The 25,798-nt window shown below is 36.7% G+C and overlaps 1 protein-coding gene across 1 annotated transcript in view; it reads right to left on the minus strand.

The window, feature by feature from the left end:
• Positions 1 to 351: 351 nt before the first annotated feature.
• The window catches only part of SEC24A (SEC24 homolog A, COPII component), a 60,868-nt gene continuing 35,421 nt past the window's right edge, over positions 352 to 25,798 (minus strand). Inside the window, exons 11-23 of the mRNA XM_045794667.2 lie at positions 25,199 to 25,317; positions 19,909 to 19,964; positions 18,616 to 18,822; positions 17,555 to 17,675; positions 17,068 to 17,226; positions 14,076 to 14,249; positions 11,992 to 12,102; positions 10,100 to 10,275; positions 7,608 to 7,745; positions 4,609 to 4,713; positions 4,198 to 4,290; positions 3,614 to 3,717; positions 352 to 3,344 (exon numbers count right to left, since the gene is read on the minus strand). Coding sequence (XP_045650623.1) covers positions 3,230 to 3,344; positions 3,614 to 3,717; positions 4,198 to 4,290; positions 4,609 to 4,713; positions 7,608 to 7,745; positions 10,100 to 10,275; positions 11,992 to 12,102; positions 14,076 to 14,249; positions 17,068 to 17,226; positions 17,555 to 17,675; positions 18,616 to 18,822; positions 19,909 to 19,964; positions 25,199 to 25,317 — 1,678 coding nt within the window. The 3' untranslated portion in view covers positions 352 to 3,229. The remainder of the gene's footprint in view (positions 3,345 to 3,613; positions 3,718 to 4,197; positions 4,291 to 4,608; positions 4,714 to 7,607; positions 7,746 to 10,099; positions 10,276 to 11,991; positions 12,103 to 14,075; positions 14,250 to 17,067; positions 17,227 to 17,554; positions 17,676 to 18,615; positions 18,823 to 19,908; positions 19,965 to 25,198; positions 25,318 to 25,798) is intronic.

The raw sequence follows: 25,798 nt of genomic DNA on the forward strand, positions 1-25,798 counted from the left end.
AAAAGAAAAATCTTGAAAGCTAACAGATTACCTTCAAAGTTAATTAAGTTGACAGTAGGCATCTTATCAATAACCAAAGGGTCCAGAAGACAATGGAGTACTATCTCAAACATTTCGAGAATTTAAAAAAACAACAAATAAATGAACAAACACCGCTTTCAATTTAGAATTTAAACCCAGCAATCCTTGAGGAGTGAACATCAAGAATTCGGTTTATGACCTCCCAGACACCAGCTTAGATTCAAAGCGTTTTCAGCAAAAGCCTTCCATTGACTTAGCTTGGGTGTACAACACGGCACAATTCAGTGACTGGCAGGTTATCCATACCCCTTTAAATAATAGGTCACTATATGTAAGCTCTTTCAATAACTTTATTGAATAGCCAAATTGATAAGTTAGCACAGTTCAAACGATTATTTGCATGGGTTACAAATGACTTTGTTTTTTTTACAGGAATAAAACAGTGAAAATTACAAATTGTAAAAAGGAAGACAAATCTTGTCTCTAATGTTTAAGAGAAACAAGATTTAACACAGCACATTGAAGATCAATACATATTTGAATTTGAGAACAAGAATTTAATGTTACAATATTATACACTACTTTACAAAATTAAAATTTCTATATAAGGATTATATTTGAAATAGTTAACAAAATCTTGAAATCACATTTGATGGTCCCCTAGATAATAGCTGTTATGCATCTTTGATTAGAAGAAATAAATCTTTTGTTCTAATTATTGTAAAACAGTCTGTTAGACTCAATACATCACATTAAATTAAAACAATGAAGTATATGCAAACTAAAATGGTACACAGCTTGAGTGAATATTAATGTCAGACGTACAGAAATGTTATTTTAAAAATCCTAGAAATTAGAAAAATAGAGTATTTTATGGTAGAATTGCCATGCTCAGATTTAAATACCAAGATTGCCCTTGTCTGTTACTTTAGTAGTTGTAGATCCGTAGAAAATTCAAGGATCGTTCATAATTTACAACTACAATAAAAAAAATATGGCATAGTGTAAATATTAGTTGCTTTACATCAAAAAGTAATACAAGATGAGATAGCAGGTAGTGCCCTACTGCAAAAAAAAAAAAAAAAAAACCAACTAAAAAACACATTCAGTATTGCAAAAAATAATTGCTTAACATCAGTATCTCTAAAAGGTTCATTCATTCCCTCATTACTCAGAGAACAAATATCATGAAACTTAACTAAAGTTATGTTCTTTTATAACCTGCCTATTATAAAATTATTCTGGATTGCACATTACACACTATCTAAAATAATTTTTAAAGTGAAATTTTAAAAGTAAATTTGTGAAATACTAACAGCATGTGGCAATAACAAGAGTCATACCCACTTAGGGATGAAGTGAGGCACAAGGAAGATTACTGTCTAGAAACACAAACTTTTCCCTCTGGAAGGTTCTCCACTACTATTAAGAAAGGACCTACAAACATCAACATTTACAATTCACATTAAGAAGAGCATTTTAGTTATTCTAAGAAACATCAGTGCACAAGGATGACTCTGTTTCTTTAGAAGAGGGGAAAATACAAATTTATTTTAATTTGCTACAACTTGAAAATTGCTTCCTAATAAATGAAGCAGCTTTCAAGAAAATTTCCAGTTTGATGTACCACTTGCCTACTGAAGAGAAACCTTAACACTGCATAAGGGAGACGATACTCCTATAAAACCCCGACAATGAGCCTGATCCAACAGGCAAGCAGTAGTGTATACTCTAATGGGACCTGCTTCTTCCCTATCCCCGAACAACTCAGTTAGTCAGCTCATACTGATGTAAACCTGAAAGTTACTATTTCATTGGTGATCATATGAGACCAAGAGTTGTAAACACATTTTTCTAACCCATTAAAACAAAGAAACAAAAACTTTCTCATCAAGTATTACACATGAACAACTTTTACATTAAGAAGTTCATACAAGACAAGGTGAATCTGTGAAAAATGGGCCAAAATCTTTTAAAGATATCCTATCACAGCACTTTAAATATACAAATGTATAATTTACCTATTTGTAAACAAAATCCACTCAATGGTTTTGACTATAGTATTTCTCTGGCTCACTCAAAAAAGCAGTCTCTTGAGCATGTTCAGAAATCAAGTTTCTACCATAACTTCAATATATTGTATTTGTGTAATCTTAATATCCACCAAATCAAACAGCAGCATTCATGCTTTAATAAGTTTTAATATCCAAGAATAAATATCTTATGAGCGGCTTCCAATTATTAAACTCCTTAGAAAAATGTTACTGATGCATTTGAGACAGAATTTTTAAAACCTTTAATTTCTTTAATTCATCAATTCACCAATATAATAGTTTTATTATACATCACAGAGCAGAAATGAACCAAACAAAGCCCACTTCAAGGATCATGATAACCAAAGTTTCTCATCTCCCTATTATTGCCAGTCCCAATGTACTTATGAAGACAGCTGATTCTTTCCACTGCAGAATATGATACTGGATCCAACCAAGTCTTCTGCAGTCAAATCAGAAAACCACTTAATTAGTTTTCACTTCAAATCAAAGTGACTTTGTTCTTCAAGTATAGAGAATACTGACAGATTTTAAAGCTTGACTGTATCATTTCATATTCTTCTCAAACTAGACTAGAGTTAGTTTACTCTAGTTTTAGTTAACATGATGATCCTTTTTCTTCCTTAAAAAAAAAAAAAACAAACCCAACAGGTGTGGGGGATGGGTTCCTAGCTTTACTACATACTATTTACTTCTGAAATATTTTTTATTTTAAAAAGATCATTATCAATGGATTTGTAACATCCCTGCAACACTTAAGTCTTGTGAGGTTGTAAATGTAGCAGCCAAAATTTCAGGAAAAAATGAGAAATATACATTTGAAACACAGAAGTCTTTATTTTACAAAATTTACTTTGCCTCTGCAATATTGTTTCATCCTATTTCAATCCATAACAACTCAAACATTATTGGCAACAAGGAAAAAAAAGTATCCAATCAAATGTATGTAGACATATTTTGATTTGAAAAATACAGTATTTCAGAGTTGCATGTTTGATTCTCTGCTGTGGTCCTTTATTTGCTATAGTTTGTTGAAATCACAGTGAGAACATATAATCATCACATTAGTCCACAAACCTAATAGAAAAGGAAAGTATTACACATTCTCAGGTGTTCTGCATTATCATGACTTTAAGTCAAATATCTTCATTTGTTCATTTGTTCACTTGTTGTTGTATATGCAAGAGGAATTCATAATATGATAATGCAGATTCTGTTCTGTCTTCTACCATGTTTTGAAGGAAGTTTGCTTTCATTGGACTCTCATCCCTGAGGAATAAAAGACAAAATATATATATATATATATATATATTAGATAAAATGTAATAGTAAAATAGAGTGGATTTGTCATGAGACTTTTAACATACTCTTTACTAGTAACTGGATATAAAGCATAATTGAGTAATAGTTCTTGAAAATTCTTTTTTTTTTTTTTCCTGAAGGGTTTGCTTAAGGAATAGGTCACATATGACTCAAAATAGGTCCTTGTAAAGCTAAACAAATTATTTCACTATTAGCAAATGAAAAATTCAACTTACCTTATTACATGAAGTATGGGGAAAAATGGTCTCTGCTCTCTAAGCCAAGAGATGAATGCTATTATTCTGGCAGATTCTGGTGTATCAAGTTCTGGAAGGTCTGTCTGTTAAACAAAAACCAGCAATATCCAACTTACTTGAATCACAGATCTAAGGCATCATTTACAGTGCTTCTCAACCTTTATCATGTATATGAGTCACCTGGAGATCTTAACCAACTGAGCCACCCAGTAGGTTAAGTTAAAGTCAGGCTTTAAAAACGAAAATTATCCAAACAAACGCTATAGAGCTTAACAAATTCCTTCTCGTGGATCTTTTCAGTTACTCCTCCATAAGCAAGAACATTCTTAATTTACAAATGAGGCTGTTAGTGACTTGTTCATGGTTACAGAGCTGGTGACAGAGTTCATTATGTCTTTCTTCAAGAATAATATATTAATCCAACTGACACTGATCACAAGTCATTTGCTTATGTGGCAATTAGACCAGTTCTTACTCCAGAGCAGGAGTTAAAACGACCCTGCCATTGACCAATGAAATGGTATAAGTCTACCACAATCACACTCATGATAAGACAGTCTTACCATAATCTGTGGAATTAATGCATAGTTTTGAACTCCTAGAACTTGGCTGAGAAAATTTTGTCCACAATTTTTTCCAACCCAAAGCATCAGTACCTAGGGACAGGAAGAAAATCATTTTGAGACAAGCTTAACAGTGAGCTGCTGACTCACTTTTACCACTATGTTTTAAAAGATCAAAATGATGAGTATGTTTAATGAGATTATAGTCTTCAACTGAACTAATAATAATTACTTTTTACCATGATGAGACATTTATGCTTATCATGAAAAGAGGCTATGGAGGGAGAAGGTGTCTCATACAAAAATACATAGATTAAACAGCATTTAATCTGTACAGGAAAAAAGATATTAAAGGGAATGAAGGTATAGTAGTATACAGAGGTAAGGATCCAGATCAGTTAGACTACTCACAGAGCCTGCATCCATGAGGAAAGCTCCATCCCTGCTCAGCTTCTCCACAGAAAGCTGAAGAATAGGAGGCTGAGGTATGGTGCGATCGTTGATGTTGAGCGCTCCCTGAGGAATTAAGCAAAAAAATTAAAGCTTTTAGACTTTATTTATTTGAGAGAGAGAGAGAGAGAGGAGGGGCAGAGGGAAAGAGAGAGAGAATCTCAAGCAGACTCCCCACTGAGCGTAGAGCCTGATGTGGGGCTCCATCCCATGACCGTGAGATCATGACCTGAGCCGAAATCAAGAATCAAGCGCTTAACCGACTGAGCCACCCAGGTGCCCCCCAAAAGTTACAGCTTTGCACTACAACTTAAGAACAAAATACCCCAATACTTGACAGCAACAGCTGACAAGATGGGTTCCCTCATGTCAAGGGAAAAAAACTAAACTTTTTATCAGACCAAATGCCCACGGGGAACAAAACCAGACAACACAGCCTGAAGTGGCAAACCACACAAAATTCAGCAAAATTTGCAGACCCCCACCACACATCTTATCAGGCTCTAAAGCTGCTACCACATCCTGAAGCCGCTAGGAGAAATACTGAATTGTATCCAGCTTGTCACTCTGCGCCTTAAAGTTGCAGTTTGGGACCTCAGGCTGACCAATCCCTAAGAAGGACACAGAACTTGCAGTTTTTGCCTATTCAACCCTGAGCTAAAACCTTCCCCTTCAGAGCAGACTTCTGGTTTGCAAACTCTACAACCCTAAAGCTTTCCCTTGCCTCTGACCAAATCTTTGCATTCCAAGAATTTTTGTTGACATCGCAATATGCAGTCACAGTTAAAAAAAAATATTTTTTTAATGTTACCTCTGAGACTTTGAAACTTACTTAGGTAAATCACAGTTATTCATATTTAAATATAAAGAAGATGAAGAAATATTTATCGCTTATCTAAACAAACCCACTGTGAATCCCAATAAAGCCAAATTAACTTCTGATCTTAACTATTACTTAAAAAATACAATAAATGCAACCAACATCTATGTATCCTGAACAGATAAATGACTTCAGTGAGAACCAAGTGAAATCTGGAATTTAGTTAATAATAATGGCTGATTGTGTGGCTTAGGTTATGTGCACATGTGAGGGAGGAATAAAAGCCTAATGCACATGAGATTTTAATAGTTCTATTCAGTTTGACATTAATTTATTAAAGCCAGAAATGGAAACTTTTCATTTATAATGGACAATATTGTTCTCTGAAAACACACATACACCTTTAAATATTCATAACTATTAATTTTGACCAAAAAAATTTTGAGTACTTAAACTTAGGTGCTTGGGGGCGCCTGGGTGGCACAGCGGTTAAGCAGCTGCCTTCGGCTCAGGGCGTGATCCCAGCGTTCTGGGATCGAGCCCCACATCAGGCTCCTCCGCTATGAGCCTGCTTCTTCCTCTCCCACTCCCCCTGCTGGTGTTCCCTCTTTCTCTGGCGGTCTCTATCTCTGTCAAATAAATAAATAAAATCTTTAAAAAAAAAAACTTAAGTGCTTGATTAAACCTTATCTAAAGGAGGAAGTAAATAAAATACTGATCTACCAAGGGGTATGCCTCTAACAGGAGGCTTTAGCTTTAAGAGGGAGTATTAATCACATTACCTTAAGACCTCTCACCTTAGGGCATGTGGGGAGCAGCATAAAAAGCATGCACTGACTCAATATAGCCATTCAGAAATTTCCCCTAGAGGCTTTCTAATGTGAAAGGAAAAAAGAATCTTGTCTTCTTCTGGTGGGAAAGAAGATTAGCATCAGTGGCTGTGTTTTCTAGTCTCCTAGAGAAGACCCATATGAAAAGAATGAGGAAATAAAGGAGCAAATAATGTTATAACTTAAATATTTTTTCTTTGGGGTGCGTGGGTGGCTTAGTTGTTAAGCAGCTGCCTTTGGCTCAGGTCGTGATCTCAGAGTTCTGGTACTGAGCCCCATGTCCCGCTTCCTGCTCAGCAGGGGGGGAGGGAGGAGTCCACTTCTCCCTCTACCCACCCCGTGCTCATGCTCTCACTCACTATCTCCCTCTCAAATAAATAAAATATTGGAAAAAAAAAAAAAAAGAAAGAAAGAGAAGAAAAAAGAAAGAAAGAAAGAAAGGCCCCAGAAGAGCTCCTGGGCCACATTAAAAAATAATTAATTAATAAATAAATAAATAAATAAATAAATAAATAAATAAATATTTTTTCTTTAATTCAAGAATACTATTACACTAAACACTGACCTAGGGTTTTCAGATGTAATATCACTCTCAGGACACTCCCTTCAGATCAATTTGTTTAAATAAATAAACCAAAGGTCAATTTGATCATCTCTTCATTTACTTAGATCTGCTCTAGAGATTTGTTTTAAACTTAATAAAGTTTCTTACTTTTATATCTTAAATAATAATTTGGTAAAAGAGGCACTATTCTCAGAGCTTCCCCAAACCAAAATTTCCTTATATAGACCTACCAAAGGAATAAAATTAACAGCTTTTTTTTTTTTTTTTTTAAGATTTTATTTATTTACTTGAGAGAGAGAGAGCAGGAGAGGGGTAGGAGAGACAGAAGCAGATTCCAGCTGAGCAGGGACCCCAACGCAGCGCTCGATCCTGTGATTCCAGGATCATGACCTGAGCTAAAAGCAGATGCTTAACTGACTGAGCCACCCAGGCGCCCCTAAAACGAACAGCTTTAAAAAACAAAACTTTTTGGGGGCCCTTGGGTGGTGCAATCGGTTTAGTATCCAACTCTTGGTTTTGGCTAAGGTCATGATCTGCCCTGAGATGGGCTTGGCGCTCAGCATGGAGTCGGCTTGAGACTCTCTCTCCCTCTCCCAATCCCCCATACTTCCCAATGCGTGCTCTAAAATGAATAAATAAATCTTTTTTTAAAAAAACAAAACTTTTCTCATTTCTACAATGGACTCAGTATAATTAGGTTTATAAACCTCCAGGAAATAGCCACTAAAAAGGTAATAAATCTTACCTCATCTGAGAGATTGTCAACTCTATACAAACTGGGATGAGTTGTGAGCATAAGATAAACCAAGGGCTGATTTTTCACTTGACACATGGCAAAAATGCGTTCATCTAGACGTGCATTTGTCCCAGTCTGAAATGATTTCTGTAACAAAAGACCACCCCCATAAAAAAGGGGGGTATTTAATAACATATAAACAAAGCTTTGCAAATATCAGATGTTAAAAGAATATCTTCAGACAGAATCGGCAAATTTATTGTTAATTGTTCTTTTAATTAATTCTTTTAAGTATCTTTTAAGAAGTCACACATGTATTAAATTATGGCTATACTGCCACCTGAAAGAAATTAATTACCTGACCATAGCAAAGTCATTAGGTCTCTCTTGGTGTTTCCTAATCAGTGAAATAGATCTAAACATTCTATGTACCACAGAGGGATAGTGATATAAAAATCTAAATAATACCATGAGAAGGATAAAGTTATACTGCAGATGATAAAATGAAAACACACATGAAGGACTAAAGATCTGTGTTTCATAAATGCTAGGTGATGACTAATGGTGGTTAACCATCCTTGTTTCTCCCACGGTTAGGAAATTAAACAACACAATAAAGCCTAAAAATCAACCAGAAAAAATAACAACACAAATGAGGATAGTTACCTAGCAGAATAAAAGTAGTACATAGTAAGTTTTACTGGTGTTTAAGTACTTAGTTTTAACTGGTATATTAGCTTCATGGAGAATATTAAAAGTTTTAAGGTGAGGTTTTAAGCATTCCTGGGGCTCCTGGCTGGCTCAGTCGGTATAGGGCATGCAACTCTTGATCTTGAGGTTTTGAGTTCTAGCCCCACATTGGGTGTAGAGATTACTTAAAAAAATAAAATCTTAAAAAAAAAAAAAGGTTGTAACCATTCCTACTGATGGAAAGTAGCAGAAACAGGCAGAGAACTAGCAGCAATGAGATTATGCCTTAAAACAAGTGCAATAACTATACATAAAGAAGACTGGAAAAGGCTCTTAAAAGATTTTTTAAAAAAATAATCTCTACATCCAACATAGGGCTTGAACTCATAACCCGGAGATCAAGAGTCTCAGCCTCTATTGAAGGAGCCAGGCCGAGGCCCCAAGGCTCTTAAGATTTCTTTTTAAGTAAGCTCTGTGCTCAACATGGGGCTCAAACCCATGACCTTGAGATCAAGAGTCAAGATCTTTTAAATTAGTACATTAATAGTCACTAAGAAAGAAGAAAGAATATTATGAGAAATGGAAGAAGGAAAGTTTATTTATTCATTCAATAACTATTTACTGAGAGGATATTATGTACTAAGAATTGTTCTAGGTGATGGGACAAAGCGGTAACTTTTCAAAAAAGATAAAAATCCTTGCCCTCATGGACAAAAAATCCTAGTAAGGGAAAAGTAAATAATAAATTAGCAAAATACTGATATGTCAGTGTTAAATACTATGGAGAAAAATAAGGGAGGGAAGAGAAGTAAAGAATGTAGGTTAGGGTGGCTAGAGAACGTTGCACACTAAATGGGGAGATGAGGAAAGGCAGGCCTCAGTAAAAGGACAGCATTTAAGGAAAGACCTAAAGAGGGAAAAGCTCAGATTTTTAAATGTTAAAATTTAAGTATTTATTTAATTTCTGTGCATTTACATTATATTCAGAAGTGGAAATACATAAAGCCATCCTATTATGATGAGTGGTTGCCCTTCTCCCCTAGAAGAGACAACATACACCAGACAAGTCAATCCTGGAGTTCAGAAAAAGACACAAATTGACAAGATCAGAGTAGTTTTCATCAATTTTGGAATCTGGGATGCTCTCCCAGGTGATTTATTAACATGAGCTTTTTAATAAAATGTATAAGGAAAGGTACCCTAAGTATACAAGCTTGGACATTTTATTTTGGACACTAGCATAAAGCCTTCTCTACCTGCCAGCTGTAGGGGCAAAGGGCAGGCAAGGGAGACAAATAAGTAATAAATATCAAATAAAAAACTCTACAAGACCATAGAAGGAAAGGCAACTGCCAGATAACATTTGAGCTCAAACACAGGAATAGGAAAGTACAATGCAGGTCATGGAAACAGGTACACAAGTATGAGAGGGCATATCTAAGATTAAGTAGTAGTATGTGCCTGAAATACTAGAGACAGCAGGAAAAAGTCAAAAGAGTTTTATGTGTGACTTCTTGCATGAGCAATAAAATATACAGCTCTTGTTCTGGTAAACTTATCATCGACATCTCTGATAATGTCAGTGAGTACTTGGTGAACAGCTCTTACAAATAAGGCATATGCTTTAAATCACTATCTTGTAACTTCATCGGGTTACAAATTCCTTCAAGGTGCAAGTTAAGAGTCAAAGTCACTGTCCTCAGAAAACTTAAATGGCTTAAAGTAATACATACAGTGTTAGTGGTTCACAGGATAAAAATCTGGGCTATCGACATTTTTACTGTTTTAGTTCTTGGTTTTGATTCTCTTACCTGTTTAAGGAGAGCCAACACAAAGAGTGGAAAAAGCCGCAAAGAGAAAGGAACCATGAGTCCAGGCTGCTGGTTACTCAGGACTGAAGAACGATAAGCTGAAAGAGAGTCTATGACAGCATTCACCAGGGCATCCCGAGCGTCACTCAGACTGGCAGTCACAGACCTGTCAACAGCTAAAAGAGATGGAGGTAGGGACAAACAAGAGAAAAGAGAAGTTTAGCTACCCCACTGTTAAGGATAGAAGAGATGTAATTTTTTTTTATTATACAAATTCTCTCCAATTTATTACATATATAAGGAGCCACGTAAAGCACTTAAAAGCACATGGTTTGAAGAATCAAACCAAACTCTCCTGAAATGGGTCTCGATTTCATAGCTGTATGACAATGTGGCAAGGAATCTAACCTTCATGAGCCTGTTTCCTTATCTGTAAAATGGGAAAACTGTATCTTGTTCGATCTAAGATGTTGTTAATTATAACCCACCATCTTATGTTATATACCACAGAGAAAGAAAAAACCCTGCAACTAAACACACATGCTTTCTTCACAGAGAATTTTATAATTATTGAAAGAGCTCTTAAGAGAGCTACTTACATGATTCTTATCACCTGTCATAGCACCATTTATAAACATTTCTGCACACTTGAAAAAAATTTTTCCAAAAAAAATTTTTAAAATACTAAAAGCACTATTATTGTTTTGAAGACTTCTCAAACTAGAACTAAACTCAATTCATGTGGTTTCAAAAATATAATCAATAAAGTGATGTTATTAATGGCTATAACCAAATTAGGCAGACGCTTAACAACTGCGCCACCCAGGCGCCCCGAAAAAATTTTAAAATCTACAAATACTGCCTGAAATATAGTTCTTGTTGATGATAAAGATAACAATGATCACATGAGTACTAAAAAGTATTAGTTCAACAAAATATAAAGGTAGTGACCCTCAAATTCTTAGGTTGCAATCTTTAACTTTCAACAGCGTATGAGACTAAAATGGGGTTGGATTCTTTATCAGGCTTCATTAAAGGAATAAATTTCCCAATAGGAAATCCAAGATAATGAGTAATTATTCCTAATATAGACAGATCTGAGTGTGAAGCAAACGGACGCAACGGCGTCTTTCCTGAAGGAGGAAAAAAAAGCAAGAACCAAAATGATGTTAAGCTCTATATATTTGACAAAGGACCAAAAAAACCTCACAGAGGCACCTATATCTGACATGGAAGTAAAGAGGTGAAGGTATCATTAAATTTTCTCCTAGCTCATGTGATCTGGCCAAGGCTGCAAACTTACCTGTGAGAGTAAACTGGTTTCTAATCCTGAATTCCAAGACTCCAAGTCTAAAGATCTTTACAGTTCAAAGTCTCTTGTAATCCAAGTTACAGAACTCATTAAAAAGCTACTAACCACTAGTATTGAACATTAAGTAAAATATAGTATTTAAGTCCATCGTAGGCCGATTATGAGATAGAAAGCAGCTTAGTAGCTGCGTAAGGCCAGTGAGGGAAGGAGACAGTAATAGGCCAGTAACTACTGACAGGCATGAGGTTCTTTTTGGGGGTGATGAAAATGATCTAAAATCAGATTGAGATGATGGCCACACAATTCTGTAAATATACTACAAACAGCAGGGTCGTATACTTAAAATGGGTTATGTGAAGTGGTATATAAATTTTATGCCGATAAAATTCTTAAAATTTTTTTTTTTAAATAAGGTTACCTACAACAGATCCTTTCATTCAAGTAGTTACTTAGGAGGCATATAGAAGATCTAAAACATTGAAACCTTTAAACCTACTTATTTAAAGGAAAATAAAACTATGTGGATTTTTCTAATGTTATTTTTTATGAAATATTTACAACGGCTGATAACAATTCTTACCCATATTGGCCAATAACCCTGATATTGCTTGAACATCAGCTCCAAGAAAGACTTCATTCAGAGTTGAAACTACAGGCAAACACAAAGTATGAACACGAATTCTTCTTTCACCTTTGGGGAAAAACACATAAATGATAGTAAGGCACAACCATATTAAAAAATTTATATTAAAGTCCCTTGGAAAAAATCACTTCTTTTCTATTTAGAATCAAAAAGGGTTATTCAGCATGCAGAAATAGTATCAAAGCTTAAATGAATAAAACTCCAAAGTTTCTTATTTATTTTATTTTTTTTTAAAGATTTTATGTATTTATTTGAGAGAGAGAGTGAGAGAAAGAGAGATCATGAGCAGGGGAGAAGGGTAGAGGGAGAAGCAGATTCCCCCTAAGCAGGGAGCCCGATGCAGGACTCAATCCCAGGACCCTGGGATCGTGACCTAAGCCAAAGGCAGACACAACCAACTGAGCCACCCAGGTGTCCTCTTATTTTCTGACTACAAAATTCTTCTTGTTCGGGGCGTCTGAGTGGCTCAGTTGGTTAAGCATCTGCCCTGGGATCATGAGGCTCAGGGTTACGATGCCAGGGTCCTGTGATCAAGTCCCAGTTCAGTCTTCCTGCTCAGCAGGGAGTCTGCTTCTCCATCTCCCTCTGCCCCTCCCCACTACTTGTGCTCCCTCTCCATCTCTCAAATAAATAAAATTTTTTTAAAAATTCTTTTTGTTCAAGTTACTACTGAAAAGGGATCATAATCAAATGATGGTAACATGTTAGCTCAAAAATCTCTTTCCTGAACCTTTTGGTTACTTAATTTTTTTTTACTAATACAAATTTTGAATTAATATACATAAATTATGACAACACTACTTCCACATGTGTTCTAAGAGTCTGTTTTGATATTTAAAGGACAAAGCAATTTTATACTTTTCTCTTTAATCACAGAAAAAAAATTTTTAAAGAAATCAATACAATATTTTCTCTTTAGTAATTACCCACAATAACACAAACCAATACAGAAACAAAAACTTTTTTTTTTTTAATGATTTTTTTTTTTAATGATTTTTTATTATATTATGTTAGTCACCATACAGTACATCCCCGGTTTCCGATGTAAGGCTCGATGATTCATTAGTTGTGTATAACACCCAGTGCACCATGCAATACGTGCCCTCCTTACTACCCATCACCGGTCTATCCCATTCCCCCACCCCCCTCCCCTCTGAAGTCCTCAGTTTGAGAAACAAAAACTTTTTGATAACCATCAAATATCAAATATTATGTCAAACTGTTAAAAATTTCTAACCAGCAAGACTTCGAACACCAATGAAAAAGAACAAGTAAAAAAAACTAGAGATGATACTCATATTACAACCTGTACTGATACATGAAGACTGATGAAAGTGTACACATGAGGAGCTCATACAAATTACTTTTAAATACTTTTAAAAAGACAAAATAATATCTGCAAAAAAAGGGTAACACTGTTTAGAGTTTCTATTCTAGAAAAGAACAGTGAGAGCTAAAAGAAAACAGATACAATGATTAGTCTATCATACTGGCAACAAGAACTAAACATCCAGACAGAGATGCGAGCGCGTGCGCGCACACACATGCGCGCACACACACACACACACACAAATATCAGAGGCTGAAATGGAAAGGGCACTTGATGGGACCATGAACTGGTGAAATCTTTCAGAAAAGTAATCTGACAATACCAAAATTTTTCTGAACAGTCAGCCTGACACTAAATAGACTCTCAATAAATATCTGTTAAAAACAATGGCTAAGGAAAATAAATACAACACATCCTGGCTTTATCAGGAATAGCAACGAAGCTCTTAAAATGAGAAATACTCTTCTGGTTTAATGGAAATGAGTAACTTCAAAACAGAGGGCATTCATTATAAGACAAAGAATACATGACCAAATCAAAAAACTTACCTTTGCTGCAACACACTGTATTTATAGTTAACAATACTGGATTGTAAATTTAAAAATCTGTTAAAAGTGTAGATCTCATGTTATATGTCTTTGCCACAATAAAAACAAACAAACAAACAAACAAACAAAAAAACCCAACTCACCTTTGCTGGATGTATACAAGAGTGCAGACTGAAAGGAAACCAACTGAGTGTCAGTAAGACTCTCTTCCACAGACATCTGTACTGCATACCCAGCATCTGGGTTTACATTAGGCAAAGACAGTAAGTCTGTTGACCGAACAAAGAAGTTCCCATGGAAAGTATGAATGGAAAGACCTAGAAGAGAAAACTTTATCAAAATGACTTATATACACCAATATACAGATATTTACACTTTATCCTTGTCATTTATCAGACTGGCAGAGAGTAAATTTAAAAGTTTAGATGTGGGGCGCCTGGATGTCTCAGTTGGTTAAGGGTCTGCCTTTGGATGAGGTCATGATCTCAGGATCCTGGGATCAAACCCAACATCAGGCTCCCTGTTCAGTGAGAAGTCTGCTTCTCCCTCTCTGTGTGTGCTCTCTCTCTCTCGCTCTTGCTCTCTCCCAAATAAATAAATAAAACCTAAAAAAAAAAAAAAAAAGTTTAGATGTGAGGGGAACCTGGGTGGCTCAGTCGGTTAACCTGACTCTTAATCTCAGCTCAGGTCTTGATCTGAGAGGTCTGAGTTCAAGCCCACTCCATGCTGGGAGTGCAGCCTAATTTAAAAAAAAGCTTATATGTGAAATTGTGATTCATAATAAGAAATATGTACTTGATCTTCACTCATTTACAGCACAGAACCCCTAAACTCTTAGGATTATTTAAGTGATGAAATTCACAAAGCTGTCTTCTGCTATGCTGATGGAGTGACTTTGGTAAGCACCTATGTAACCAAAGGATGGGAGCTGGTTACCAGAGGTCCCAACCATGTAATTAGAAGGTTAGAAATTACAGGGGCGCCTGGGTGGCTCAGTTGTTAAGTGTCTGCCTTCGGCTCAGGGCGTGATCCCAGAGTTCTGGGATCGAGCCCCATATCAGGCTCCTCTGCTGGGAGCCTGCTTCTTCCTCTCCCACTCCCCCTGCTTGTGTTCCCTCTCTCGCTGGCTGTCTCTCTGTCAAATAAATAAATAAAATAAAATCTTTAAAAAAAAAAAAAAAAAGGTTAGAAATTACAGTCCAACCTGTCCCCCACCAACATCCTTCGGAGAGGGGAGAGGAACTAGAGGTTGAGTCAGTCATCAATGGCCAATAATTTAAGCAACCATGACTATGTAAAGAAGCCTTCATAAAAACCCAGTAGGATGGGGTCCTTTGGAAAGCTTCCAGATTGGTGAACACATGGAGATGTGGGGAGAGCGGAGCACTCAGAGAGAACATGAAAAATGCAGAAGCTCCATGCCCTTTCCCTTTCTCTATACCTTGCCTTATACATCTCTTTCATCTGACTTTTCCTGAGTTATATACTTTTATGATAAACCAGTGATCTAGAAAGTAAAATGTTTCTCTGAGTTCTGTAAGCTGCTCTGTCAAATTAATTGAACCCAAAGAGGGGGTAGTAGGACCCTCCAATCTATAGCCAGCCAATCAAAGCACAAAAAGAAATAGAAACAGAAGACTACTGTGGTAACTAATTGGTTACGAGTGACACTGTTTGGAGATGTGGCAACCTTATAGGAGTGTTTGATACCTTACGTAAGATATTACAAAGGCTTTATTGTCCGCTGTTTTACTCAATCCTTTTTTTCTTTTTATTACAGTGACAGATAATAGAGAACTTCATTTGGCACATGGTTTGACCGATAGATCTCAACATCTCTTTAGTGGACAGGTCTGTGGATCCTTATCTTTTGATATCTTTTTTTTGGCTATTTCATATACTCTTTCCACTTCAGAAAAATGATTGCTTCACACCTCTAAAAGAACATTATTTTATTTTACTATATTTTATTTTTAAAGATTTTATTTATTTATTTGTCAGAGAGAGAGAGAGCACAAACAGGTGGAGCAGCAGGCAGAGGGAGAAGCAGGCAAACGTTTAACCAACTGAGCCACACAGGCGTCCCAGAACAACATTATTTTAACATCTAAATATAAGATTAGAACCAGGTTGATAATGTGAAGGAATAAAATATCAAGAATTATTTCCCACTTGCCTAGGAAAATAGTATCATTTAGCAGCTACAGGCATTTATCCTGAAAAACAAATTGGACGAAAGTATTCTAAAACTGTCACACTACTTTCAAAGCAACACCGAGGCAAGGTGTTGGAAGCAAGATAGACTAAGACTGAGAAGAACGCAAATTAAGACCTACGACTTCTAGAGATGAATGGTGGGGATGGCTGCACAACAATGAGAGTATACTTAATGCCATTCGACTGTATACTTAAAAATGGTTAAAGTGGTAAATCTGATATTAAGTATATTTTACCACAATAAAAAATAACTTAAAAAAAAAAAAGACCTTTCACTACTACTGTCAATAAATGGAATAAAAATCCATGCTTATTTGGATGTAGGGGTGGAGGGAGATACGATTTTTTTAAAATGAGAGATCCAATTCACATACCATAAAAATCACACACACAAACTGAGGGTTTTACAGGGGAGGTGGGTGGGGGGGGGTGGTCTAGCCCGGTGATGGGTATCAAGGAGGGCACGTATTGCATGGAGCACTGGGTGTTATATGCAAACAATGAATCATGGAACACTACATCAAAAACTAATGATGTATTGTATGGTGACTAACATAAGATACATGCATACATACATCGCACACACAGCCTACAATTCAGTGGCTCTCAGTAATTCAAAATAGTCCCTATTTTCTTTTATAATGTTTCTTCTCTATTCTTCTTCTTTTTTTTTTTAAGTAGGCTCCACACCCAACGTGGGGCTTGAACTCACAACCCTGAGATCAAGAGTTGCAAGCTCCAGCGACTGAGCCAGCCAGGTACCTCTCTTCTCTATTCTTAATTTCATATTCCATCAGTGTAAGTAAAATATCTTAGAAGAGCAAACCTTATGAAATAAGACAAACTGAAAATGTATATTTACTTATATCAAAAGCAACGCATCTATGTAAATGTGAAAAAAAAAAAAGTGCCCCCCACCTTTCGTGCACCGAATCCTCATGACTGCCTCAAAGCCAATCTTTCGAGTGAGGTATCTCTGTAGTTCCTTCTGTAATTTCTGTACTTGTACTGGGTTCTGCTGATGGTGGTAAGAAGGATAGTAATAGACACTACCTGCTGAATATCGAGAAATACAACCTGGAAGAAAACACACACTTTTTAAAAATTCTGCAATTAACAATTAGTGCTGAAAAAAACTACTGGTGTTTGAATCAATCTTGCCTTAGCCTCCCAAATATTATCAAAAAAGAGTATTTCATCTCTTTAAATAGTACTATAAAAATGTCTCTATTGTAAATGTTTAGAAATCTATAAATGCTTAGAGAAGACCAAAAGGTTTATAATAGACTGATTAACTCTGCCAAAGGAATAAAAATTCCTTCACTTTGTCCTCTATTTAGAATATCATCATATAAATTCCATTTTCACATTCACTTGAGAAAAATAATCATGAGGAAGAACTCACCCAGAGAAGCCAAGTCAGAATACTGTCCACTGAGAAGGAATAAGTCCACAGCTACCTGCTGACCAGAACAATCCAAGGCTAATTTCTTATAAAAGTCAGTGGATGGTGTCAAGTGAATTTCCTATTAATAATAAATTACATAAAGAAAAAAATTTTAATTATTAAATTATCATAAAATTTAAAAACCTATCTGTATATACCAAGATGTTAATAATTAATTATCCTTGGGCATTCTAAAAATCCTTTCTTTTTGGTTCTTCGTTTTCTCAATAAAAAAACATGTACTGCTTAAAAAGAAATACATCTATTATGCTAATTTCAATAATCTATTAAATGCTTAGATTGCTGGAAACCATTCTGAACAATTCATGTGTAATATCTATATAGTCCTTTGAACTATTCTAAGAAGCAGGTACTATCATTATTTTCACATTATAAATAAACATAAGGAAACAGAGGGCAAAGAAATTAACTCTTTAAGCTTGTACATCTATAAAGCACACCTGGGTGGCTCAGTTGGTTAAGTATCTGCCTTTGGCTCAGGTCATGATCCCAACGTCCCGGGATCAAGCCCCACAGTGGGCTCCCTGCTCAGCAGAGAGCCTGTTTCTCCCTCTGCCTGCTGCTCCCCCTGCTTGTGCTCTCTCTGACAGATAGATAAAATCTTTAAAGAAATAATAATAATAAAAATAATAAAATAAAACAAAAAGCAGAATTTAGGCAGACTGACCCCAGGACTAACACCATCATTACAGTATACAGCAACACTCATCATCTTTTGAAAAATAGTGTCTCAAACTAGGTTTATATAAACTAATTGCTCAAAAGCAATCCACAGCAGTCAAGATGGCAGACTACTTTTTAGTGGTCATCAACATTCTACTATGTTCCTAACAGGCATATTCTTTAGACTGCCAGACTTTCTCATCAAAGGCTTTGTCTATTTCCTTATACTCCCTCCTCTCCACAACTGAAAAATAAATGAAAAATAGGCTTTGTGGTCAAAGGAACAGAGCAGAGCACCAGCATAAATGGTAATATACATTTGATGACTTTCTAACCTTAGCAGATGACCTATGGTTGGGCTCCTCTCGTGGTCTCAGGGCTCCCACTCCAAGAGTAGGAAGTTGTGTTTGAAAGACGGACATTCGACCACCAGTTGGAGACATCAGCTTAAAGGCAGCCTGAAGTGCAGGACCCAAGGCACTCTGGGTTTCCAGGGTCTTGGTGAACATTTGTGGTAAAGTCTTCAGTAAATCTTGAACAAGCTTGTAAAATAAAGCAAGAAAACTCAAAGATGTTAACAATTACAAACTTCTTCCACAAAAAGTCAGTAACTAATACAGTAGACAAGACACTGAATCATGATGATGGTCAGAGAATCTACAGACAGTACAGTAAACAATGAAGTTGGTCAAATGACAAGAAAGCCATTTTAAGTCAACATTATAAATTGGCAAGCAAGACAAATCAAAATTGGGGCCTTACAGTTCTTACACATGCAGTAGTCCAGCAAGACTATAAGTCCAAAATGTATCCAAAAGAACCATCAGTTTAAATCTCATTTCTTTGAATGCCATCAAACATGGCCTTCTCAATCACCTCTACACACTTTATTCTCTTCAGTTCCAAAGTGATTTAACTCTTCCCTATTGAAAAGTCTAAGATAGCCAGTAAATTTGCCAACTAGTAAGACCACTACAAAAGAAAAACAAAATGGAAAACAACTACCTATTCAGGTTAGGTTGTACAAATAAAGAGAGTTAAAGGGTAAAAAAGTACTTCACACTATGGTGAAGTCACTGTTGCCAACAGCTGAGACCATAGACTTGCTAGTTAAAATGTTACCCCTACGGCATATATGCATGTACAGGGTAGACAACATCCCCCCTTCAGACACATTCTGTTCACCTCTCACTGTATTATGTCATGGCAATTTCCAGGCAGGTAATAAGTTTCTTCTGAACTGACCCCAATGACACTCTGTGAATCAGAAAAGCAAAGGGCACTGAAAGCAGCCTAGCTAAAGTGCTTCTATGTAGTGACCAGAAGCTTATCTGAGCAACCCTCCCAATATCCCAAATGGTGGCAAGGCAGGTTTCCTACAGGTTTTCCTTTACAAAACAGGCTTATCTTCTACCCTATTAGAAGTATCTTGCTACATTAGACTTAAAAGCCATCGGTTCAAGGGTAAACTCAAGATCTATTCATCTGATGAATTTTAACTAACAGCAAATATAAAATGTTACACATCTTAGAAATGCCTCATAAAGAAACAAAACTTAAAGTTCATTTTGAAAATACATTCCTTCAATATTTCAAAAAAATGTGTCAGGTAAGAAAATGTAACTTACCTCTTTACTTTCATTTAAATTTACTAATAAGTTCTCTGGCATAGGTATAAAAACATCTGAAAAAAGAAATAAATATTTCTTTTAAAAAGAATTTAATTGTTAAAGATGCTCCAAACACTTAACACTGATGTAAGTAACCACCCCCAGGGGCGCCTGGGTGGCTCAGTTGGTTAAGCGTCTGCCTTCGGCTCAGGTCAGGATCCCAGGGTCCTGGGATTGAGTCCTGCATCGGGCTCCCTGCTCAGCAGGAAGTCTGCTTCTCCCTCTGTCTGCCGCTTCCCCTGTGTGTGTTCTTTCTCTCTCTCACAAATAAATAAAATCTTTAAAAAAATAAAAATCAACAACCCCCATAATTTAAAGAAAAGCGACCTCCTCTATTAGACATAGCACTATCTACCTATGTTCAAAAAGCCACCAACGGAGCATAGATTTAGGTATTTATTGCCACTTATCTGTTACTATGTAAAACGTAAATAGCCTCCTAACTAGAAAATATTGATCTGTAAGCACTCAGTACAGGTCTGCACAAGTGCTCTGCTTCTTAAGTTAAAGACAACAGTTTAGAATCCTACTTTACATTCTTGCTTATTAGCCCTCAAAACCAGTTAGCTTGGCATTAAAAAAAAAGTTAACTAAGATGACACATAAGAATCCTATGTCTTTACGAAGAAGTAATATAGCCCAACAACAGCTCTGTCATTCAAAAAGCACATACTGTCGCATAAAGAAGGTCCCCACTAGAGCCTATATTTATGGAACTACAAAATCAAGTAAATCAGAAGGTATTGCTAACTGACCACTTCAGATGAGCTCCTCAGGATTCAAATTTATTCTTCCTTAGGAATTAAATTATCTTCCTTTAAAAGGAAGCAAACTGTGGGTGGTAGTGAAGGACTACAAGAAGTCTTACTTTCTACATTATGGTACTGTTTTTTGGGTTTTTTTTTAAAGGCTCATTATAGGGGCGCCTGGGTGGCACAGTCATTAAGCATCTGCCTTCGGCTCAGGGCGTGATCCCAGGGTCCTGGGACAGAGCCCCACATCAGGCTCCTCTGCTAGGAGCCTGCTTCTTCCTCTCCCACTCCCCCTGCTTGTGTTCCCTCTCTCGCTGGCTGTCTCTATCTCTGTCAAATAAATAAATAAAATCTTAAAAAAAAAAAAAAAAGTTTTGTTGAGATATAATTCACATATCATAGAATTCACCCTTGTAGAAGATAACAATTCAGTAATTTTTTAAAATATATTCATAGAATTGCACAGCCATCACCACTAATTCCAGATCCTTCTCATTATCCCAAAAAGAAACCCCACGTGAATTAACAGTCATTCTTCATGTCCCTGCCAACTCCCAAAGCACTAGGCAGCCACCAGTCTGTCTCTGGATTTCCCTATCCTGGACATAACGTATTTTTAAAAATATTTATTTATTTTAGAGAGAGAGCACACATGATAGGGGTGAGTGGTGAGGGGCAGAGGGAGAGGAGGAGTCAGAGAATCCCAAGCAGACTCCATGCCCAGCGTGATCCGAGACGAAACCAACAGTCCAACGCCTAAACGAATCTTCATTTTAGCTCAGAATATGGTCCCAGGGTCATACCTTGGGGTCATGAGATCAAGCCCCATATCACACTCTGCACTCAGTGGGGCGTCTGCTTGGGATTCTTTCTCCCTCGGCCCCTCCTCCCACACCCATCCCCCACACCTCATGTGTGCACACAAACACTTACTCTCTAAAATAAATAGATAACATCTTAAAATAAAAGTAGAGTCATGGAATGAGGTACTTTGTGACTGGCTTCTGACACTCATCACAGTGTTTTCAAGATTCACTCATGTTGCAGTACCTATCAGTACTTTATTCTTTTTTGTTGACAAATAATATTTCATTGTATGGATACACTTTTTGTTTATCCATTCATCAAATAATGGGCATTAGGGTTGTTTCCACTTGTTGGCCATATTTTATGAACATCCATGTGCATATTTTCTTACTTTTCCTGAGTATATACATATTGAATAGAATTGCTGGGTCATATGGTAACTCTATGTTTAACTTTTGGAGCAAGTGGCAGACTGTTTTCCATAGTGGCTGTAAAACTTTCCATTCCAACTAGCAGTGTATAAGAGTTCCAATTTCTCCACTTTCTTGAAAATACTTTACTTGTTACTGTCTTTTTTTTAACCCCCACTATGTGACACCCAGCAAGGGACACTCCATCTATCAGCTTATGTATAAAACTGAGAGGCTGGACCTTATCAGTGAATTCACAATTGGCCCATTCTCAGAATCACCTGTTCAGCGATTTTATTTCATGCAAAGTAAGTATCTGTGTGAACAGGTTAGGGAATGAATGAATAACTTGGCTGGTATGTTGTGAGATTTAAAACAACCAAGACAGAAGGGGGCTCTCCTCAACTACTGCCCTTTAAAGAGATATAGTGAATCCTCACTATTTGTGGATTCTATATTTGCCAATTTGCATACTTACTAGAATTTATTTATTTATTTGACAGAGAGAGAAAGAGAGAACACAAGCAGGGGGAGTGGGTGAGGGAGAAGCAGCCTCCCCTCTGAGCAGGAAGCCCAGTGCAGGATATCCCATCACCCTGGGATCATGACCTGAGCTGAAGGCAGACACCTAACCAAGTGAGCCACCCAGGCGCCTCTACTCACTAAAATTTACTTGTAACCCCAAAATCAATACTCACGCTGCTTCTATGGACATTCATAGACATGCTCAGAGCAGCAAAACAATTTGAGTTTTGGATCTGAGAATTTTCTAACTAGTCTCATTGTGGTTTTCATTTGTATTTCCTTGATAACTTATGATATGGAGCATCTTTTCAGTGCTTATCAGCCAACTGTTTATAGAAAATACTGAATACTGTGTATTGAATAGAGAGGTCTCTTCAAATCATTTACCCACTTTTTAATTAAATTGTCTTTTTCTTGTTTTGTTGTAGAAGTTCTTTATATAATTTAGATGAACTCTTACATTTTTAAAAAAGATTTTATTTACTGGGGTGCCTGGGTGGCTCAGTTGGTTAAGTGTCTGCCTTCGGCTCAGGTCATGATCTCAGAGACCCAGGATAGAGCCCCACACTGAGCCCCATTCAGTGGGGAATTTGCTTCTCCCTTTGCCCCTCACCCTGCTTGTGCTCTCTCTTCTCTCTCTCAAATAAATAAAATAAAATAAAAGATTTTATATATTTACTTGACAGAGATAGAGCACAAGCAGGAGGAGAGACAGGGAGAGGGAGAAGCAGGCTCCCTACTGAGCAAGGAGCCCAATGCAGGGCTCAATCCCTGAGCCAAAGGCAGTTCAACTGACTGAACCACCCAGGTACCTCTAGATATAAATTCCTGATCAGATACATGATTTGCAAATATTTTCTCTCCTTCTGTCAGTTGTCTTTTTACATTCTTGATGTGATGCACAAAAGTTTTTAATTTTGGGGGCACCTGGGTGGCTCAGTTGGTTAAGTGGCCAACTCTTGATTTAGGCGCTGTCATGATCTCAGGGTCGTGAAACTGAGCCCCATGTCGGGCTCCGCGCTCAGTGGAGAGTCAGCTTGAGATTCTCTCCCTGCCCTCTGACCCTCCCCCACTTGTGTGCTCTCTTTTTAAAATAAATACATCTTTTTAAAAAATTATATTTTAATTTTGAAGAAACCAAATGTATCTATTTTCCTTTTTTTTTTTTTTTTTTTTTTAAGTAATCTCTACACCCAACATGGGGCTCAAATTCATGACCCTGAGATCAAGAGTCAGATGCTCCTCAGGGCACCTGCGTGGCTCAGTTGTTAAGCTCCTGCCTTCGGCTCAGGGCGTGATCCCGGGGTCCTGGGATTGAGCTCTGCATCGGGCTCCCTGCTCCACTGGGAGCCTGCTTCTCCCTCTCCCACTCCCCCTGCTTGTGTTCCCTCTCTTGCTCACTGTGTCTCTCTCTGTCAAATAAATAAATAAAATCTTTAAAAAAAAAAAAGTCAGATGCTCCAACAACTGAGCCAGCCAGGTGCAGCTATTTTTTATTTTGCTGTTTGCGCTTTTGGTGTTGTATCTGAGAAATCTCAGCCTAATCCAAGGTCACAGAGATTTACTTCTGCTTTCTTCTAACAGTTTTAATCTCACACTCCAGTCTATGATCCATTTTGAGTTAATTTTTCTTAACTGTGGTAAAGTATACATAATACAGAAAATTTGTCACCTTAACCATTTATTTTTCAGTTTGTTTGTTTATTTTTAAGTAAGCTCTATGCCCAATGTGGGGCTTGAGCCCTAAACACCTCCCCTCTTTATATATATATATATATATATATAAATATATATATATATATATATATTTTTTTAAGATTTTTAAATCTTTTTTTTTTAAAAAGGCACTCCCTCTCTCCTTTTCAATATGCTTTAAGGTAAGGGTCCAACTTCATTCTTTTGCATATTTACCTTTCCCAGAACCATTTGTTGAAAAGACTGTCTTCTCCCCATTGAATAGTCTTGGTATCCTTGTCAAAAACCAGTTCAGCACAGGGATACATGGGTGGCTCAGTCAGTTAAGCGTCCAACTCTTGATTTCAGCTCAGGTCATGATCTCAGGGTTGTGGGATCGAGCCCCATGTCAGGCCCCACACTAGGCGTGGAGACTGCTTGAGATTCTTTCTCTCCCCCTCTGCACTCCCCACCCCTGGACTTATGCCTGCACTCTTCCTCCCTCCCTCTTAAAAAAAAAAAAAAAATCAGGGGCCCCTGGATGGCTCAGTCAGTTAAGCAACCAACCCTTCGACTCAGGTCATGATCCCGGGGTCCTGGGATTGAGCCCCACGTTGCACTCTCTGTTCAGTGGGGAGCCTGCTTCTCCCTCTCCCTCCTGCTCTGCCTACTTGTGCTCTGTCAAATAAATAAATAAAATCTTTAAAAAAAAAATCAGTTCAGCATATATGTGAGGGTTCATTCCTGGGCCCTCTATTCTATTCCATTACTTTTCTATGTCTCTCTTCAAATACTTTTTGAATGAATGAATGAATGAGAAGGGAAAAAGAAACCTACATTTAATCTGAGTTTGAACATTAACTTGTTTTTGTTGCCTCAAAATTCACTTTACCTCCATTACTGTTTTCTCTTCTGTAAAAATGAGGGATTAATAAAGAACTCTTACAATTCCAATACGCTCATGATTTTATACTCAAGGTCTTTTTCCTCAATATAGTAGTCATATATACACCATACATATATACATAATGTCAAATAACTCCTAAGGCATTTCAATAATTTTAAGTATATATTATATACCTTCAATATCTGAAACGATTAGCATCTGAGGTTGAGAGAGACCTTCTTGAAGACTATAGAAGTGGATTGTACTATCAAATGTAATGAAGCCAATTTTCGTCCTAGTGTTGCCAGGAAGCCTACAAACAAATTCAGAAAAGTATTGCATCAAGTTTTTCCATATACATACATATATAAAAATACCTGCGAAGAGTTAACATATAAAGAATTACTCCTGTATTATGGAAATTATCCCCAAATAAATGCTTAATCTGCCCAATGTTTAATTAGCATGAAAACAGGCCCTACTCGAAGTGAAAACATTATGCATAAACCAATCAACAAGACACTGCAATAATACAGCAAACCAAAACTCACTACACCTATATAAAGTTACATAAATCACATGGGAAGTGGTATATAAAAAAATACTTGAAAGTATATACAAACCTTTTCATGTTGTTATAGTGAACTTTGTAGATGATTTTAATTTAACAAAAACAGCTCAAAAAATTACCATTTAGCAACTCTAAAATACAATATATGTGTGTATAAGTATGTTTGAGCCCAACATAGGGCTTGAACTTACGACCCTGAGATCAACAGCTGAGCTGAGATCAA

The sequence above is a fragment of the Ursus americanus genome, chromosome 5, assembly GCF_024610735.1.
Source record: "Ursus americanus isolate L20-20 chromosome 5, mUrsAme1.1.p, whole genome shotgun sequence".
Lineage (NCBI taxonomy): Eukaryota > Metazoa > Chordata > Mammalia > Carnivora > Ursidae > Ursus > Ursus americanus.